The 19,024-nt window shown below is 47.3% G+C and overlaps 1 protein-coding gene across 4 annotated transcripts in view; it reads right to left on the bottom strand.

Moving 5' to 3' along the window:
• The window catches only part of EEA1 (early endosome antigen 1), a 1,786,886-nt gene that overhangs the window by 1,641,509 nt on the left and 126,353 nt on the right, over positions 1–19,024 (bottom strand). The window contains exon 3 of one of the 4 annotated variants that reach the window (XM_069629072.1): positions 6,081–6,208. The exons of 2 other annotated variants lie outside the window; for them this stretch is intronic. In XM_069629072.1, the coding sequence (XP_069485173.1) occupies positions 6,081–6,208 (128 nt within the window). Of the gene's footprint in view, positions 1–6,080; positions 6,209–19,024 lie in introns of those variants that run through there. One more of the 4 variants, XM_069629074.1, reaches the window with a different exon arrangement.

Here is a 19,024-nt window from a genome sequence, read left to right as displayed (position 1 = left end):
AGCAACCAAGGCCATCTCACCGAGCCGAAGGCCTTAATAGCATCCAGCGAGACTATTACCAGTTCACCGGGGTCCTGCTCTGATTGATCAAAAATGTGGTGGAGTCTCCTATGATTGTCGGTTATGTTCCTGCCAGGAACGTAGCCTGTTTGGTTGGGGTGTATCAATTTACCGATGACTCACTTGAGCCTGTTTGCCAGCGCTGCTGTGAGGATTTTGCTGTCTTGATTGAGCATCGATAGGGGTCTGTATGATCCACCGTCTGTGCTTGGTTTACCCGGTTTTAAGAGCGGGATGACCACCGCCTCCCGTAGGGACTCTGGCAGCCTACCGTGCCCAAACGCCTCATTAAGCATGGCCAGCACCAGGGGGGGCACCTCTTGTTTGTATGTTTTACAGAATTCGCTGGGGAGCCCGTCCGACCCCGGGGCTTTGCACGTGGGCAGGTGCTGGATCACTATCTAATTATTCTTATGTGATTGGGGCGTCCAGGTCCTCCCGCTCCTGATCGTTTAATTTGGGCAAGCCTATGTCTTCTAGTGTTTCCTGTATCTCTTGATCCATCTCTTCCCCTGCGTCCCCATAAAGACATTTGTAGTATCTAAGGAACCCTTCATTTACTCCCTCTTGGGTATCCCAGATCTGGCCTTCATCCCCTCTGATTTCTCTGATCACTGGCCGTGGTGTTTCATTCCGGCTTGTCTCCTCCCGCATGTTGCCTTTCGACGTATTTCTTATAACTCAGCTTACATAATCTGTCCCAGTGCTCACTGCTGGCTTGTTGTAGCAGCTTCATCCTTTCCTCATCATCCTGTGAGGTGCCCACCTTACGCCTTATGCCTTATGCCTTCCAGCTCCCTCTCTGTTTCTTGTAACTCCCGCTCTATGCCCCCTTGGAGCCCTCTAGATTTTGATATGGCCACGCCCCGTATTACTACTTTGAATGCCTCCCATAAGGTTCCTACCGATTGTATACTTTGCGTGTTAGTGTCGAAATACTCGATCGCCTCCCTCAGGTCCTCACGGAATCCTGAGTCCTGCAAGGCCTCAGCTCTGAGCTTCCACGTCGGGATTCTCGCTCTAGGGGGCTGGTGTCACCACTCCAGGACCAAGGGGGAGTGGTCCCAGAGCACTCTGGCCTTGAATTCCGCACCCGTCATTTCTCCCATCAGCTCCGAAGCAGCAAACATGTAATCCAGCCTCGTGTGCAGGTTATGTGGGGCCGCGTAGTGCGAGTACTGCCTATCTGCTGGGTGCAGCTGTCTCCAGATATCTTTGAGTCCAAAGTCTCTCAGCAGGGCCTGTAATGCCTTTGCGGCCGGAGTGGGTCTATCTGGTTTACCGTCTGATCTGTCCATTTTGGGATTTAATGTACAGTTAAAGTCCCCTCCCCATACGATCGCGCCGCCCAATAGGGGGCCAATTTCGCCATATAGGGTCCTAAAGTAGGCCGCTGTATCTTGGTTAGGGGCATATACGTTTATAATGCTCACTTCCCTGTTTTCCAGCATCCCCCGCACCACTGTCATTCTACCTCCTGGGTCTATTGTGGTCTGAAGCAGCTGAAATGGTACATGCGGTGCCACCCACGTGATGACCCCCCTCGCATAAGCTGAGTATGTGGCTCCCGTGGTACTCCCTCTCCACTTTCTCTTGACCACCTCCAGCTTCTCCCTAGTAAGGTGGGTTTCCTGTAATAATGCTATGTCAATCTTCAGCCTTCTCAGATACATCATTACTTTATTTCTCTTCAGATAGCTGTTGAGGCCCCTCACGTTCCAGGTCACCACTCTGAGGCCACCCGACGCCATCTGTGGGTTGTCCCGGCTCCCCTCCCAGTTTCCCCCTCCCGCCTGGTTTGACACAAGATTGGGCTCGTTCCCCTCCCATTTCCAAAAAAACTCCCCAACTACCCCACCCCTGCACAACTATAAACCCCTGCACACAACCCCTTCCCTCCCCCCACCCTACCCAACCTAAACAAGTGCCCAGCTCCATCCCTGGATCTCAGGCTCCCCCACGTTTCGTCCTGCCTCGGGATACCGAGGTCAGGAACCCGGCAGGGTGTCACCGGTCTACCGGTGACCCAACTAATCTATTCATTCGGGGGGTACGAGGGCTGGTTCCGTTAGGCTCCTACGCCATTAGTTAGGTTTCTCGTGCCCCGAGATCTTGCATATATTTATAGCCCTAGTCACACACCTCCAGCAGGCTATGTCCTGTACTATATTCAAGTCCCAATGTCTTAGACTGCGACACCGTGGGTGCCACAGTCACTTGTTACTTATCTGCGCCGTCTTCCTTCTGGATACCCGATTCTTGGGGGAAGCTCTGCGTGTCTAACCATTCCATAGCGTCCTCCGGGGTTTCAAAACAAATGTTCTGCTCTTGTGGAACACGTTCAGTTTTGCCGGGTAGATCAGCATATACTTGTCGCCTGCTTCACGCAGCCTTCTTTTCACGGCCCCAAAGTTCATGCGTCGGCGTTGCACCTGCAAGGTGTAACAGGATATGCAATTATGTTTGCCGACGCCCTTTGTATCGTTCCACCCTTCCGGAAGTGCTCAAGGATTTTTTCCCGATCATGATAGTTCACGATCTTGGCTATCACCGGCCTGGTGGGGGGTGGAGTTCCCAGTGGTGGCTTCCTCATCAGGGCCCTGCGCGCCCTTTCCACAGCAAACCCCTGGGTCAGCACTCCTCCGGTTACCTCCTGCAGCAGCATTGATTCGATGTACTCCGTAGGGCTAGGTCCCTCCGCTTCTTCAGTCAATCCAACGATACGTATATTGTTCCTTCGGGCGCGTCCTTCCGCCTCCTCCGCCCTGCTTTCCAGGTTGCCCACGCGTTGTACTAGGGCATGAAGTTCGGATTTGTGGGCTGCACACGCCGCTGTGTTCGGGGCCACCGCTTTTTCTAGGTCACCTGTGCGTTCTGCCAGTGCCCTGACATCTTGCCGGAGTAGATTCACCTCCGCTTGTACTGCCCAGACTTTGAGCTCTAGTGCGGCCTTCAGCTCGTTCATGGCCAAACCTACCCACACACCCACACCCACACCCACACCCACACACACCCCCACACACACCCCCACACCCACACACACACACACACACACACACACACACACACACACACACACACACACACACACACACACACACACACACACACACACACACACACACACACACACACACACACACACACACACACACACACACACACACACACACACACACACACACACACACACACACACACACACACACACACACACACACACACACACACACACACACACACACACACACACACACACACACACACACACACACACACACACACACACACACACACACACACACACACACACACACACACACACACACACACACACACACACACACACCTTCGATACTTGTTGTAAAATTGACATTGGTCCAAGCCTGGCTGAAGGAGACTAATTGTGTAAAGGGGATCCGAGCCTGGCTGAGGCGGATCCGGCCTGAATAGTGAATCACCTGATGTGAACACTGGTGACAAGCTAAAGAGAAAAAGAATTGTTTATTTGGTTGCATCAGGCCCTTTGAGTAAAGAGACTTTGAGAAGCAAGGCGACCTACGCTCAGAAGGCCATGGTGCTAAGGCCATGATTGAACTGTAACCTCATGTTGAAGAAGCCAGAGACTGTGCTACTCTCGAGTTAACCGCCTTGTCCCGTGCTGAAAACATGGGGAAGGGAGGCCAATGGCCTGAACATCCTGACATATCATTTTGAACACTTCTTTCATTTTCATAACTTTATTCCCCACACTATTAGTATTTAGAGGTAAGGATTTGCAATAGTTTTTTTTTTAGTATAGGCCCTTTTCTTTTAACAAGATGCCACTAGGACTGCGTTATTATTTGATGGTCGTAGCTTGCTCCCATCTGTAGATTTAGGATTAGATAGGTGTTTATCATACCCTTTTTGAAGTTCAATAACCACCCTTGAACTCTGGCCACTTTTGTCTGTCTTGCTGTTGATACCATGCCTTCCTTACACTTGGGCACGCTGTATGCTTTCTAAATTGGGACGAGAGCTTTTCCACTGAGGCAATTAGAATATTCTAGATCACGGTTTGAGTCTACAGGGCAGGTAGGGTGGGTGGGGCAGAACCAGACTGTCTGCTGCCATGTGTCCAGTGTGACAAATCTGAACCATTTGTCCCTTCTTACCAGAGGGGAACCACCCCTTGTGTGGGTAGGGAGGTGAGCCCTGACTGGGAGTGACTCCACTATCGGGGACAAGGACTCCCGTTCCGATAAGTAACTCCCTGTCCAGGGTACATTATCTGCCTACATGGGAATTGGAAAAAGACTGTTAATTCTGTTTTGAATGCTTCCATTTTGAATCCAACAAGTAGTGAAATTTCTTCAATCTCTTAGGTTTCAGGTAATGCTGGATCTCTGAACTGAACTCCACAGTCAAAGAGGAAAGACAGCCCCCCTTTTGTTTCAGATGTACATAAAATCAAGAAGAAGCTTGAATTGAGGAGTGTGAATCTTACACAGAAGCAAGCCCCTGATGGGGATACGTCTTGGAGGGGTGGACCCACGCTGCACCACAAAGCCAGCAGCAGCGTATAGAGCGAGCAAATCTCTAGCCAGATACCATAATGCTGGCATCCTGATCACAGAGACAGGGAAGCAACCATCTCGCCTGGTTGCGTGACCACATGGAAGTCATGGTGGGCCTGAGGTCCATTAACTGATGCTGAGACCAGAGTGCAGAGAAGAGCCCGGAATACCGAGCTCCACTTGAGAGGTTTGACTGCAGAGCTGAGAATTAACGCTGTGGAGAGGGACGAAGCATGAGATTCGAACGAGAAGTGCATTTGCTGCTGAGCAGAGCAACGGGAGGGATGCAAATGCTCCTGAAATAGTTACGCCGTATAGAGGGGCGAACAGAGACTTAAATATCCCAGGCTGGAAAAGACACAAGGGTTACAGGAGCCAGATAAACCCGAATAAAGATAAAGCAAACCTATCCAAGGCCTAGAGGGCGTTGGAAAGCCATGAGAAACCAAATGACTTTACTATCGGAGGATGGGAAAAGCAGAAGGTTACAGGAGCCCTACAAAAACTGAGCGGCAAGAGCCTTGTACAAGAAATGCTAAAACAGCCCCGTTACGGGACCAGATGACTTTGCGGAGTCCAAGAAACCTGAAATATAACACAAAGAAATGGTGGGAGAGAGGACATGGATGGTTCAACTATTTGACAATAAAATAGGATCATTGACAAGTACCAAGTCGAAATTGATGGGAGTTGTGTTAACAAAAGCCTTATTTTCTTGAGGAAAAGGAAACCATGTGAAGCTTACATAAAGACTGAAACGTTGGCATACAGAACCTACAGAGAGGATGAGAACTCTATTATAAGAAATTGCTGAACTTTGCCAAGACTGTGTTGAACCTTCAAAAACCGGTTTCCTGAAGAAAAAGGAATCCAAGGGTGGAGCCAGGCAGAAGTCCAAGACTGAGGCCATTGTCCCAGCCTCCTCCTTTTTTGTTTTGTTTTCTTAAAGTGGTGGGGCTAGTTAGTTGGTTAGGTTTCAGACTAATGACACTTTTCTTTTCAGCACCATTAGTTTTAGTTTGATAGGCAGGGAACTTCCCTCATAGCAGTAGTGCTAGATAGGAGTTTTCTTTTTACTTTAAAAAAACACCCTTGAAACATGGCAGTATTTACTCCGACTCCTCCTTCGGCACCCCCGCCACCACACCAGAGACTAGGGCTAAGCGACCAGCAGATCATCCCTTACATCCACTTACATCCAACATCCACTGGCTTGGGGTCACAGCTAGTCCTGAGATACTGCCATGGTGGTTTCCAGAACCAGGCAGGGGACTTTGTCACAGTATGTAAACAAGCATGTCAATACAATGGCCTGAGGGGGAACTGCTTTCCCATGGTATTAGAGAATCGGAACCGGAAATAGCACAATGCTGCCCAATAAGTTCAACATAATTGTAACAATTTTGATTAAAAAGCAGCATGGAAGCTGCCTCATACATTAGAAAGATGGTTTCTTCTCACCTTTTTGATGAAAGATGAGCTTCACCACCTTGACTGGAGCCATTGCCCGAATCATGAACCGCTTCGTAGTGTTTGAAAAGGTCTTCTGCTGATCCATGAGCTTTCATACAAAGGGGACAAATAAAGCCCTAAAGGAAAGATGGATGCTTTTTAAAGCATACAATGTTAACATCAAGAACACAAACCACACAAAACCAACTGAGCAGCCAAAGTAGAACTGGGTCCAAATTACCAAACCTGTTAATCCCAGATACATCTCTAAATTTACCAAAACAAAAAAATCACAACATGGTTACAATAAGTCATAGCTTTTTTGTAGAGTGCAGCATTACCCACTTGTAAGGCCACATGGGCGAGGGAGAATGAAGGCAGTGTAGGGATGGAACATAGCACTGGTGGAGATATAAAGGGGGGGGGGGACTAGCACTTGACACCCTTTATTCCATGGGTTGGTTGTGTAGGCCTGTTTTGTTATATAATACACCACAAAATAAATTGTTAACACTAATTTGTGTCGGACTGGAAACAATGAGCAACATCAAATCTGTTCCAGGTAGTGACAAAGACCCTTAGTACCATGGGGTAGAGATAAATAGGTGAATCATTGCAAATGAACATATCCTAAGAGAGGAGGTGATCGGAATCAGATCTTAGCGACACTGGCAGTTTGGTGGATTACCAGACTAGATATGTTGAGTCCCCAAGGTATGAATTTAGAGCGAGATTTAGGATGCTTTTGAGCATGCTTGCACTGTTAGGGTATATTTGTTAAATCTCAGAATGTACTTTGCACTTATTGTATGGTGGATGAACATACATATTTTGATAACAGCCAGAGAGAATTTTACAATGATTATCTTTAGTATTCACAATATAGCAAGTTTTAAGATTAGGGTTTATACATTCTGACATTCGCATGATCTTGTTCTAATTAACATTTTATTGTGTCTCAACAGCAGTATGTGGTTGGTGGGAAGCCTTAATTAATATGGTGCTTACCTAGTACCAACACATACCAACTAAGAGGGACTTTCTCGTCATTTCACAATACATCACTTCTGTTTATTGAACGGAGTTAGAGGTACTATGGAGGTTGACTCTCCTTTACTTGAGCACTATGTACAACGGCCCTGTGAAACCCCAACTGGGCAGGTAAGTTCTAAATTTGCAAGGTACTTAGATTATAATTGTAACTTTATAGATCGACTCTGAATAGTTTTAGGTTACTCACAGATGTTTCTAAACCTGTGAGTATTATCTGGTACAGTAATCCTGAACAGGAGCCATTGGTTGAAAACATAAAACAAGGTATGGCTAAGTGCATGGAGAGATTAGATATATACATTTGTCTTGACATAATGCTATGGAAAGCTATATCTCTTAACAATATATCCTTCTTTAGGACACTAGATTCTGTAGTGCATTCATACACAATTTGATACACTGGTAGGAATTCTTTTTGAACTGTGCCAAAGTGGTGTCTACAATCGAGGTTACTTTTATTTAACTAGTAAATTGATTTTTTAAATTAAATGCCAGTGCTATTAATATAGGCTTGTGTGTTTATTGTTACAGAATTGTAAGGGATAAGAACCCTTGAATGAATTAAGGAAACTTCGGTAAAGTCAATAGGACTGACTCTTGATAAAGGAATTGTTTGGAAACGCGTAAGGACTACTAAAGACCACCCAATCCTATGAACATTCAAAATCTTTATACACTTTTTTCCCCATTAATATTTGTTTTGATAATTGTGTTTAAGTAAACCTGCAATGGTAAAAAATTGCTTTACTTTTGAAATTGCTTCTGTACATCAATTGTTGAAGAACTTTTGTTTGAGAGTTGATGTTTTATTATGATACACAAAATGCAAGAAAACAAAAAATGTATTGATTGAAAAAACATGATATTTGGTGATATAAAACAAAAAAATTGAAAAACAAATGAATAATGGTTATGTTCATTAACATTGAATCACTGGAAGTGTTCATGCTCAATTAGAGTTCTGTGGACACAGGGCTTCACCTTGATTTACATATTGCACAGACTCCATAAAGTAAAAACAAAATGTGATGTGCAGGTAAATCTGATAAAACAATTGGTGTGTGTGAAGAACCATCCACGTTGTCTTCCAAGAGTTTTATTCAGTGTAACTACATCTACACTATGATCACAAACGGTATGCATGTGTGCCACACCATACCATGAAACTTTGATATGGGGTGCTTGGGGGGGGGGGAGAAATCAAGAGACTCCTGCTCTTCAGAGAAGGGGGAAGGTATTACATAGGTAAAAGAGGCCACATTCCGAAATGTTTTGGTAATGGAGACATTTTATGGTCTGTGGACTTGAAGAGCGCACACAACAAATAGAATTGCTTGCAGGTGCTCAGAAAACAGTATTGTAGCAGAATGTTAAAAGAAACTCTACGTCTATAGCGCAGGTCTTGTGTGTGTTGCAGGCTGACACAGCACCCAGGAGGGTTACCCATCTCCTTTACATAACCATGATGGAGGTGTTAGATACAACTAACAGTGAGAGATACAGCAGCATGGCAGGCATTACAGAGTTATAAAGGACTCACATTTCACTTTAAAAACAGTATGCTTATATTGCTGCTTGACACTACATGATAGACTGCCTAGCTTTCAGAAAAAAGGGACGGTTGTTCCGGATGTGGGGTTCTATGATGGAGAAGCGCCAGCCTCCACAATATTTGTGTTCAGTGCGTGCCATAGGGAGGATGTTGCAATCAAAGGAAAAGAGTATGGGGGCAAGGACTTGGGTTTTGTTGGACTCGAGGTTGCAAACCTATGTCTGGATTGGGATGACAATAACAGAACACATATACAGCTGGGGGCAGGATACAGAGGGGCACGGACGAGGGGTACAGCTGTACAGCGTGGTGGGAAGGAGAGGGGTGGACGACATCTAGCGAGTCCAGTGTCACAGGGGACGGGGCAACTTAAGGAGGAGAGGTGGGTCTCTAGTTCTTTTCTACATTTCAGTAGCGTGGGGGCGAGTCTGATGTGGACGGGGAGGAAGTTCCCTAGTCTTGGGGCATAGGCAGAGAAGGCTGGTTTTCTGGTCCTTTCCTTTTTGCAGCAGCAGATTTCAAGTCTCCACGTTTCCTTGCTTCTGGTGGTGCACTGTCCGCCGTTGATGCAGAGTTTCTCCACAAGGTAGCTGAGTGAATGCCCCCTTGGCACTTCTCCCTTCCCCGCACTTGCGCGATCTGTATGACGCAAGGCCTAGTAAGATCGCTGTTTTGTCATCCCTCTGTTTTCCGCCCCCTCCTCCATGTCTTGTCGCACCTAGAAACACTTGTGTCCAGGCGCGTTATAAATGCCATATCATAGATGATTCAGCAAGACATGAAGGTAATTTGTGCGTGCAGTGGGATCCAGTGAATGCCGATGAGGGCCGGGGTGATGTGGTCGTATCTGTGTAGACCCTTTATGAGGCATGCAGGCGCGTGTAGAACACTTCTCAGGGGCACAAGTTCGGACGCAGGGGGGTGGGGGGGTCTTTGAGGAGGGCATTGTCCCATCCAGGTAGGATAGGAACAGTGCTTGAACGGTGGATCTAAAGCTGTCCAGAGGGAGGAAGGGCTTGACTTTCCACAGGAGGGAGAGCAGATACTAGGCTGTCCGAGTTTATTTTCTTCGTTTTTTAGGTCTCGAAGGAGAGGTGTTTGTTGATGTGCAACCCGAGGGTCTTTGCACAAAAGGTAAGCTCAGGTGTGAAACCCTCAATGTTCATGGTTGATGGCCAGGTCTGTATGCCCGGGTGTTCGGTGTTGTTGGTGAGGAGTAGGAATTCGCTCTTGAAGGGGTTGAACGTCAAGTGTGCACTGGACATCCAAAACTGGATAGCGAGAGGAAGGTTTTGAGCATGTGGATGTCCTTGATGAGTTCATCTCGAGGTATAGTTGTGTATCAGAGTATTGGTAGATGTGGATGTTGTGTGTGGCTAGACGGTATCCCAGCGGCTACATGTACAGATTGAAGACCACTGGGGAGAGGATGGAACCGTGCCAGTTTCCACAGGTGACGGGTAGCATTGGTGATTTAGGGGAGTCCATCTGAACAAACTGCTGGCGGATGGCGAGGTAGGACTTGAACCAGCATAGAACAAGGTCACTGATCCCCATGCACTGATGTAGGGTGTCCGTGAGCACCTGGTTGTCTGTTGTGTCGAAAGTGGCCAAGAGGTTGAATAGAACTAGGAGGCAATGGGGTGACTGTCGTCAAATAAGTTGAGGGTGTTGATCACCTGTATGGTTGCCGTCTCCGTGCTGCATCTGATTCTGAACCCGGATTGGTAGGTTTGAAGGAGATTGTTGAGGTCGATGTGTTGCTGCAGTTGCGCGGCTACCGCTTTCTCAGTGATCTTACCTAGGAAGGGAAGATGGGTGATGGGGCGAGAGTTAACTAGGTTTTCGGGATCCAGAGTGGGTTTCTTTAGTAGAGGGAGGATATGTGCTGCCTTTAGGGTCGAAGGTGCCTTGAGTTAGGGAGCTGTTGATGATCTCCAGGTAGGGAAGGAGAGCTTCTGCAGGGATGGTCTTGAGGATGGATGCTGGGAGGATGTCGTCTGTATATGACGTGGCTTTGAGGGCGGCCAGGGTTTCTACCAGGTCCTCTATAGAGTTTCTTGAATGTTGTCCAGGGTGTGGAGATTTCGCGAGGAGGGACATGAGGTGGGTCTGTGGATGCAGAGCTGGTGTCTATGTGCTGGCGAATAGTGCTGATTTTGTCGAAGAAGGCGTTGATGGAGGTGGATTGTTCGACTGATGCGGTATGTAAGGGTCAGCAGAGGGTTGATGCAGTGCTTCGCCCCTTTAAAGGGAGCTCTGCTTTTGTTGTCAGCTTCTGCTATGGTGTTCTGATAGTAGTAGGCCTTGGCTGTGTTGATTAGTTGTCAGCGGGTTGACCAGAGTTCCTTGTGGAGTTCCAGGTCGGATGCGGTCCTGAAGAGGCACCATGCTTTCTCTAGTTTCCTGATGACACTTTTGTTGAAGTTGAGTTCTTGCGTGTACTAGGGTGCTGGCGATTTCAGTTTGCAGGTGCGTTGTTTCAGAGGTGTCTCTCAGTCGATGGAGGCTGGCGCTGAGTGCTTCCAGTAGAGAGTCGCAGATTGGTTGGGGTTGTTTGGTCCCTGTGAGCTGGAGTCATGCAAGGACTTCCGTGAGGGCTTACACCGTGAAGTTCTTGAAGGACCTGAAGGTTTGTCTGAAAGGTTTCTGCTGGGAGTGCTCGACTGTCATGGTGTGCAGGATGTTGAAAGGCGGGAGGGGAAAGCTGCAGTGGATAGAAGGCAGTGCAGCGATTATTAGGTTGAGGATGTTCCCTTTCTTGTGCATGGAGTCTTTCGTGTACTGTGTGAGGCTAACGGTTTTGAGAAAGCTGAGGAGGGCTTCCTTCATCGGTTTGGTGGCCTTGTTGCCTGGGAGGTTGAGGTCACCTACCAAGATGATGTTGGCGTGCATGAAGGACATTGTGGTGACCAGGTCGGTGAAGTCTCCAATGAAGGTGGTGTTGGGTTTAGGTGGTCTGTAGATGAGATGGAAGGTGACTGTGTCCATCAGGGAGAGCAGGAAGTGGCAGGAGAGAACTTTGAATAGGCCAATGTTGTCGATGTCAAATCTGGTGCAGAGCCACAAGGTCTTGTGAATGACTGCAAGGCTACAGCCTGTCTTGTTCGACCGGTATCTGTGTTGGGTGCTGTAGCCGTCGGGGATAATGAAGGCTAGGATGTGGGTGTCAGCCAGGTCTCAGTGATGAAGATGGCATTAAGGCTATGTGAAGTGATGAGATCGGCGATGTCTGCTGCATGGGTGATAGCTGAACGGACGTTGGGGAGTATCAACTGGTGAATGTGAGGGTGTGCGTATGGGCTTGAGGTTGATGTGGCTGCATTTCAAAGTCCATGCCTTAGAGTAGGGGCAATGACGTTGGCATTGCCTGGTGATGGCCTATGGGGAAGGAGGGGGGGAAAAAAGCACACGGTGCATGCTTACCTGTTGTCTGAGCAGGGGTCCGGGCCTCCCTGTCCAAACAGGAATTGCCCTTTTCTTCATCTGCCCTTCACTTCAGATGCCCTTGATCTAAGAGTTAACAGAAGGAAAGAGGCAGGGCTAAGAAGGTGGGTGGGGTTTAGGCCACGTGACCTAGATCCTCTTGGACCTGCTCACCAACTGAAAAAGGAAAAGAGCCTGGAGGGCTGCTTAAGTAGGGAAAAGGGAGGCAACACAGGAAGGACCAAAGGTTTAGCAGTTATTGGTAGGTGGGTGGGGCTTAGGCCATGTGACCTAGATCCACTTGTACCTGCTCACCAACTGCAAAGGGGCTCCTCACCTCCATCTCCGCTCGTAAGTCTCCTCTCCCTCCGCTCTGTTGCCTCCCATCCACCCATCAGTCTTCTCTCTACACATGCACCGCACAGCTCTGCAACTCACACACGGACTACTAATGACCACAAACCGCCTATTCTGTATCTCTGTTTTACAGCCGCCAGGAAGGGTAATAGACAGTTATCAATAAACAATGAGATTGCACCATCTTGTACCTACTTCCACTAGTTTCTGCCATAGACAAATTTGCTCCACTGGAACCTCCCGGCTCTCTCTTCTTAGAAGGGGTACCTGTTCTCCCCCCACCCATCATCAGTGTTATCTTCCCCACATAGTTCTTTCCTCTTAGCCACCGATGTTAAGGGCTTCAACCTCATTCCTCCACCTGGACGACTGGCCTCCTGATGGTACTTTCCAACTTCCACACTCTTGTTCTAAATGAGATACATTCTTCTCCAAACACCTCCCAAGTCTCCCTCTTCGTCTGATACTTCTCCTCCACTCCCCAACAACCACTCTCCCTCTAAGGACACCTCTCTTCCTCCACACTCTTCTTAAAACCTCAAGTGCTCTCCTCCTGCTCTCGCATCAGTACTGCTCTTCCTTGCTACTCTGACAAACTCCTCCCTTCAACTCCACACTACACGATCAGGCTGGGGATGCTGCTTGTATACTCTAGTCTCCTCTTCGAATGAGTGGCACTCCTCATAGGTTGCACCTGTGGGTTTGGGCCACACCTAGCCTTCCGTAAGGCTATTAAAACTAGACTCTTTGTCTAAACAGAATATCTATCACGAGTTGGTTTGAACAATTCCCTGCATATTTGTTCGTTACCGTGTAACCATAGGCCCAATTGGGCACCCGCCTGTAAATCTAGTCTGCTTATCATCTGTAACAGCGCCTCGATGCCTTATGGGCTGCAAGCGCGCTTGATAAATGCAAATAAATAAAAAATAAATAAATAGCCCTTGAATGGGCCTTGTGTCTAGGGGGTATGTGGGCTGAGGGTGGTATAGCATTTGGTTACTTTAGGGCGAGCTACCATTTTAGATTGCATAGAGCACTTGATCTGCTGGAGGTAGTCTGCTAACTCCCCCGGTGGTTCACTGCAACAGTCTGCCATTTCTGTGCCCCCGCCCCCTACAGCCAGGGCTTTCAGGACTTTTTACCCTGGAAGACCTCTGGTAAACTTGTTGAAGGGAACTGTTTGTGTGTTTCCATGTGCCATATGCATGCACCAGATCCGGATGGTTTCTTCGAGCCAATGAGAAGTCGGGTTACTCTAACTCTGCAGCACTCTGGGATCTTGTCTAAGTTTCCCCTCGTCAGTAGTGCTGAGGGAAACATATTGCTGGCGTCAGTAGTAAATCCCATTAATGAGGTGTTCCCTTAAAAGGGAAACTGCGAACTTCAATGGAGTTTTTGGGTCTGACAAATAGTTTGAATTGTGTACCACTACTAATGTTATGGCAGTCCCTAAGGGGGTCTTGTCTGTTCTTTCCCTTGGTGGCCAGTGATGTTGGTGAAGGGGTAAAGACTTGTGTGAATGCCTCATTGGTGTTCATGTGTATCTGTAGAAGTGGCGCGGGTGTGACAGCCACCTGCCTCTGGGGTGGGGGGGCATCCTCATCCAGGCCCAGCATCTACTAGCTCAGGATGGCACACTGCCCCAATGGCCACCATAGTGTGGGTCCCCAAGGTTAGGAAGGGGTCTTTGTCAAAAGTGGAATGGCTTATAAGTGGGTATCTTTCACCTCCCTGTCTTAGAGGCCTTACTCCTACCCATTTCCACACCTCACTACTCTTGCGTTGATCGGACCTTCTGAAGATTACTTGTTAGGGCCTCACTAGCCACTGGATGTTCTTCCCATCCTCTCAGTGGGTCCAAACAACCTCATGCTTCCTTGCACCAACCTCCTCCTGATGTTATTCTACCTCCTTCCATCCTTCTACCTACCTATACCCTTGCCTGCCTCCCCCTTCCTAATGGTCTTGCCTTTTTCATCCAGATACTCAATTTCCCCCTCTACTCTTCCCCCTTCTCCAAAGTATTCTGTCACCTCCACAGCATTATTATTCGTCCCTCTCTCATCCTGCTCTCATGCCAGCTCCCACTGCAAAACACCCGACTTGTACTCTCTGGTATGGACCTCCTTGGGAGGGTCTGCTGTTCCTTGGGCAAGTGTGCAAGGGCTAGAAATAGCAGTTCACCTTCATGGGATTTAGGTTTTCGCAGCTGAACCCAATCCTTTATAAAGAGGAGCCGCCATTTTGGCTTTTCATTCTCTGAGTGTCCCATGCTTGCCCACCACTGTTCTCTGTGAGATATATACCCCCTGGTCCTGGGTTTGGGTACTTCAGGAGCCTTGGTTGGTAAGCGAGAGAAAAGCATTTTCAGAAATGCTGCCAGTTTCTTCCGAGCACAGTGTATCCATGCAGCAGGGAAACGGACCAGGTGTGGCCTAAAATGTAATGTTCTTCTGTGCTCTACTCTGGCTAGTGTAGAGAGCAGTGCAGAAAATTCGTTTTAGTGTGCATTTGGCACCTGTGTGAGTCTGCGAAGCATGATGCGCAAAGTTCAGGACCAGGGGAAAGGGTTCGGAAGGCTACATATTTGTTTGAAGCCACAAAGCTCTGTTCTCTTAAATGTACCAGTAACTGTATCACAACCATGAATACATGAGTGGCTGCTGTTGGGGGATAAGGGAAACTGTCACTGTTGTCACTCATTCTAACGATTCACTGTACAGTAGCGTAGCCTCTTAAAGAGACGAATGTTGGACCTCATGTAACCATCCCCTGCCATAAAGGGAACAGAAGCAGGTGACCAAAGGACCCTTCAAATACCACACCCAGGGCCATCATCCACCAACTTTTAAGGCAAAGTCACCCCACTGAAATCCCGAGAGCCGGCATTGGACTTTGAAAGTTGATGGCGAAATGGGGTTGCTAGGGGATTGTGTAACTGGTTATTTCAGAGCAGATGTGCGAGTAAGGCGAGTGTGCCGCAAAATAGGATTAGGCTATGAAGACTACTGGTTCTACAGCAGTTATAGATTGGATAGAAGATGGCTATCCTGCTCAGTGCAGAACTTTCAAAATATGAGTTGGCCATCTTGGAATCATTTCCCCAACTCGCTCCTTTTACTGGTTACTCTGTATTGCTTAACTTCTATAAGGTATCGTATTTGGCTAGATGCAGATGTTCATGACAACCTACTCATGGATGTCAGTATGGTTCAAAGACATACCCGTGAGTCATGCTTGCGGACTTCGGGCTCTCCAACATCTCTTTTCTGAGTGTGCTAAAGGACAAACGAACCTCATGAGGGCATGTTTGCGGATGGCTCAAATGATATTCCAACTCTGTGTTTTAAGCATTGCTCTAGTTAATCCTGGGCTGTCTTGGCGGTCGGTCAGTGTGACTGACTTTGCCCACAAGGCTGTGGATACAGTGAGAGACCATGAAGATCACCCATATCTCACCTTAGTGGGTTGCATCACAAAGCACGGGTCGTCCCGTACCCCTCGGTCACCCCACCCCCAACTCCTCTGTTTCCAGCATCTGCCTTTGTGGAACCTGTTGCACAGAAGCAGGGATCGACTCCCATGAGAACTGTACACTTGAACTAATACAAATAAAGCAACAAACTGCCATTTATTTCACAAACCATATTCATTTAAAGTTCTATTTTCTTCAATAAATGTTTTTTTTTTTAATATAGCCTCACATTTCTTACTTCTCTTTTCAACACAAGTTACATGCAGCATCACTTCCTCGGACAGAACATGCTTTGGTACAGACAACTTGTACAGGTATGTCGCTACATTAAAACACAGAAGAATTAAGCTCTGTTACAAAACAATCTTTCCAAAATTACAATGGCATTCATGTTCTCCTTACCCACTTACGGCTTTCTCAGCCCAGTCTCACCTATAGTGGCTGTTGCTTGAACATTGCTGTTTAGCAGCATTACTGATGATCAGAATGAATAGGTGTTTTTCCACCCCATTCTAGATTGTTTCAATACTTATCATTATGAGAATAAAGAAACGGTGTGGTCTCGGTCAGAATCTGACCATTCCTCTCCTTCGCTCATAAAACACGGACCATCCTTGCACTCGTCATGTCCAGAATACACTATGTCGACAGCCTTTACCTCGGAATGCCTGAACACCTCCTGAAGGAACAGCAACGTATCCAAAATGCAGCGGCCAGACTTTCCTCAAACGATCACGAAGGGACCATATCACCCCAGTGCTAAAAATGTTACACTGGCTGCCAATCAAACAGCGAATTACGTTCAAAACGATTTGCATAAGGCACGGAGCAATTCATGGCGAAGGAGCAGAATTCCTACAAAAGAAAATAACCATCTACCTACGGACAAGAACTCTCAAGCAACGACATCAGCCTGGAACCAAAACCATACACAAGAAAAAAACTTATAGGATCTTCATTCTCTCACCTGGCAGCCAAAACATGGAACACCTGGAAAAAAGGCGTAATACAAAGGATCACTTAAGATTCAGAAAATCACTTAAAACCTAGCCCATCAGCTCACAATCAGAAGGGAATGAGAAGGAAAAAAAGACACCACTGAACATAAAACGGGCCAAAACTAGCGTGATCGAAGGAAGAAGCCGGGGAGGGAGGGAACCCAGGATATACCCACTGCCAAGCCAACACCTACTCTAGGCATAGCCTAAGGACAGACACCCTAGCTGCAGAGAGGGAGCACTAACCAATAAATGGCACACAGTGAGATAGGCGATGGCAGGTAACCCCTTTGGCGACCTATGAGCAAACCTAGTATCATACACTTATCAACCCAAGAGGAGGTGCAGGGAGGGGGGGAGCCTTCACCACCTTCCTACCCACAAACCACCAAATAGTTACAGGGACACGCCACCACTATGCTCAGAACACAGCGAGGGACGCAGCCAGTGACGGATGCCCAAAAGCAACAAGGCCTGAAACGCCCCAATACTAACCCACCCTACCCTCTAACCTTCCAGCGCCGCCAGAGCGCCACGGGACACTTCGGTGATGATATCCTTTAACATTAAACTTCGCGGGGGGTTTCTGTTTCGCACTGCAGACCATAAATGTAAAAGATAGAGCCTAAAGCGAGTCAACAGTGCCCTCTAGAGGAAGCTACGAATGGTGCACATCACAGCAAACGTACACATATTGCTAAAAGTTGATGGAGTTATGTGCTACGCCTTGTGTGGCTCCATTAATAGTAATGTATACACCAATAGGAAACTATACGACCAACCGTGTCCTCGACTTGGCTAGAACTAGGTAAAAGACATATCTCTTTAATAAGACTTGGCCAAGTTGCTTCGGGCTACCCGAATGCAAAGAATATTTAGAATATTGCCCATAAGAAATAACTAACTTCACCTCCCGAACGACGGAGATTGGGAGAGGCAATTAAGCTGCGATATGCATAGGATGTTGTGTAGAATGCTCTAGAATTATTGTGTAACGATAAAACATTCAATCAATGGAGGGATTAATCATTGTTTCTTCCCGATACTTGTGGCGTTTTTAAGATAGTGTGCCGCTCGCTTTTTGCCCATGCAATGCACGTAACAGTAGCCTTACCCTAGTGATGACTATTACAAACATCACCCTGCTAAACCGCGTCACGGGTGTGGCGCGAGGACACTCAGCACGAGTCCAAATCTAGCCCCTCGATGGAAGACAAGTAACGGGACGCTGCGAGACTTTATGGATTAGGCGGGATTGTCTGCCGATTGAATCCATTCGGGAACAGAACGGACTATGTAAGAAATGACTGAGCAAATAAGAAACTACAATCATTCAGCCTTGACAGGGAATGTCTAAGTTTAATACGTAGAGTGAAGATAATTTCTGTTGCTGTTACTGTTGAAATGTAACTACTATTACGGAGTCATTTATTATGTTGCTGCATCTCTCCGCCATCTCCCTTGAGTCACGCGGAACCGTGTGTTGTGCGGCTGTATTCAAGATCATTTGCACACCAAGCCAACGTTATAAACACCCGAGGAAGGCCGGACCAGGACAGGGAGTATATGGGCGGCTTGAAGTCCCGATGGAGATAATTTTCTAAATGGTTAAGGGAACAATGATGTTCTTGAGAAAATGATCATTTCGAGAAGAGGTGGCAGGGATAGGCAAAGGAATACTGTTCTATTGGGAGTGAAGGGTTGGGAGTAAAGTATGAATGAGAGTACGAGTGTGGTGTATTGGTTGTCAGAAGTGTGAACAGCACATACATATGCAACTATGAAATGATAGGTTATTTATAACGCGCTGAATACCCAGAGTTTTCTAAGTGCAGACCCGGGGATCAAACCCGTGCTGCTCTGTGTCGTCTTGCTGCTAAGGCGAGCACGTTGCCCCTGAGCTATCCCCCCGAGAGGATAGCTAAAATGCCTATTTAATTTGATATTTTAATGAAAAAATGAAGAAGTTGTATTTGATATACAGCTGTCTACAAGTGTTATGGGGGAACTACAGACAGCACTGCCGAGTGGGCATTTACAGATTTTGGGTCTGCCTTTCCCGCTCAGGCCCTACCCCATGTACAACGCC

The sequence above is a fragment of the Ambystoma mexicanum genome, chromosome 12 (genome assembly GCF_040938575.1).
Source record: "Ambystoma mexicanum isolate Mex_15411 chromosome 12, UKY_AmexF1_1, whole genome shotgun sequence".
Taxonomy (NCBI): domain Eukaryota; kingdom Metazoa; phylum Chordata; class Amphibia; order Caudata; family Ambystomatidae; genus Ambystoma; species Ambystoma mexicanum.
The sequence above is the reverse complement of the archived record's forward strand: the minus strand, read 5'-3'. Positions and strand labels throughout refer to the sequence as shown.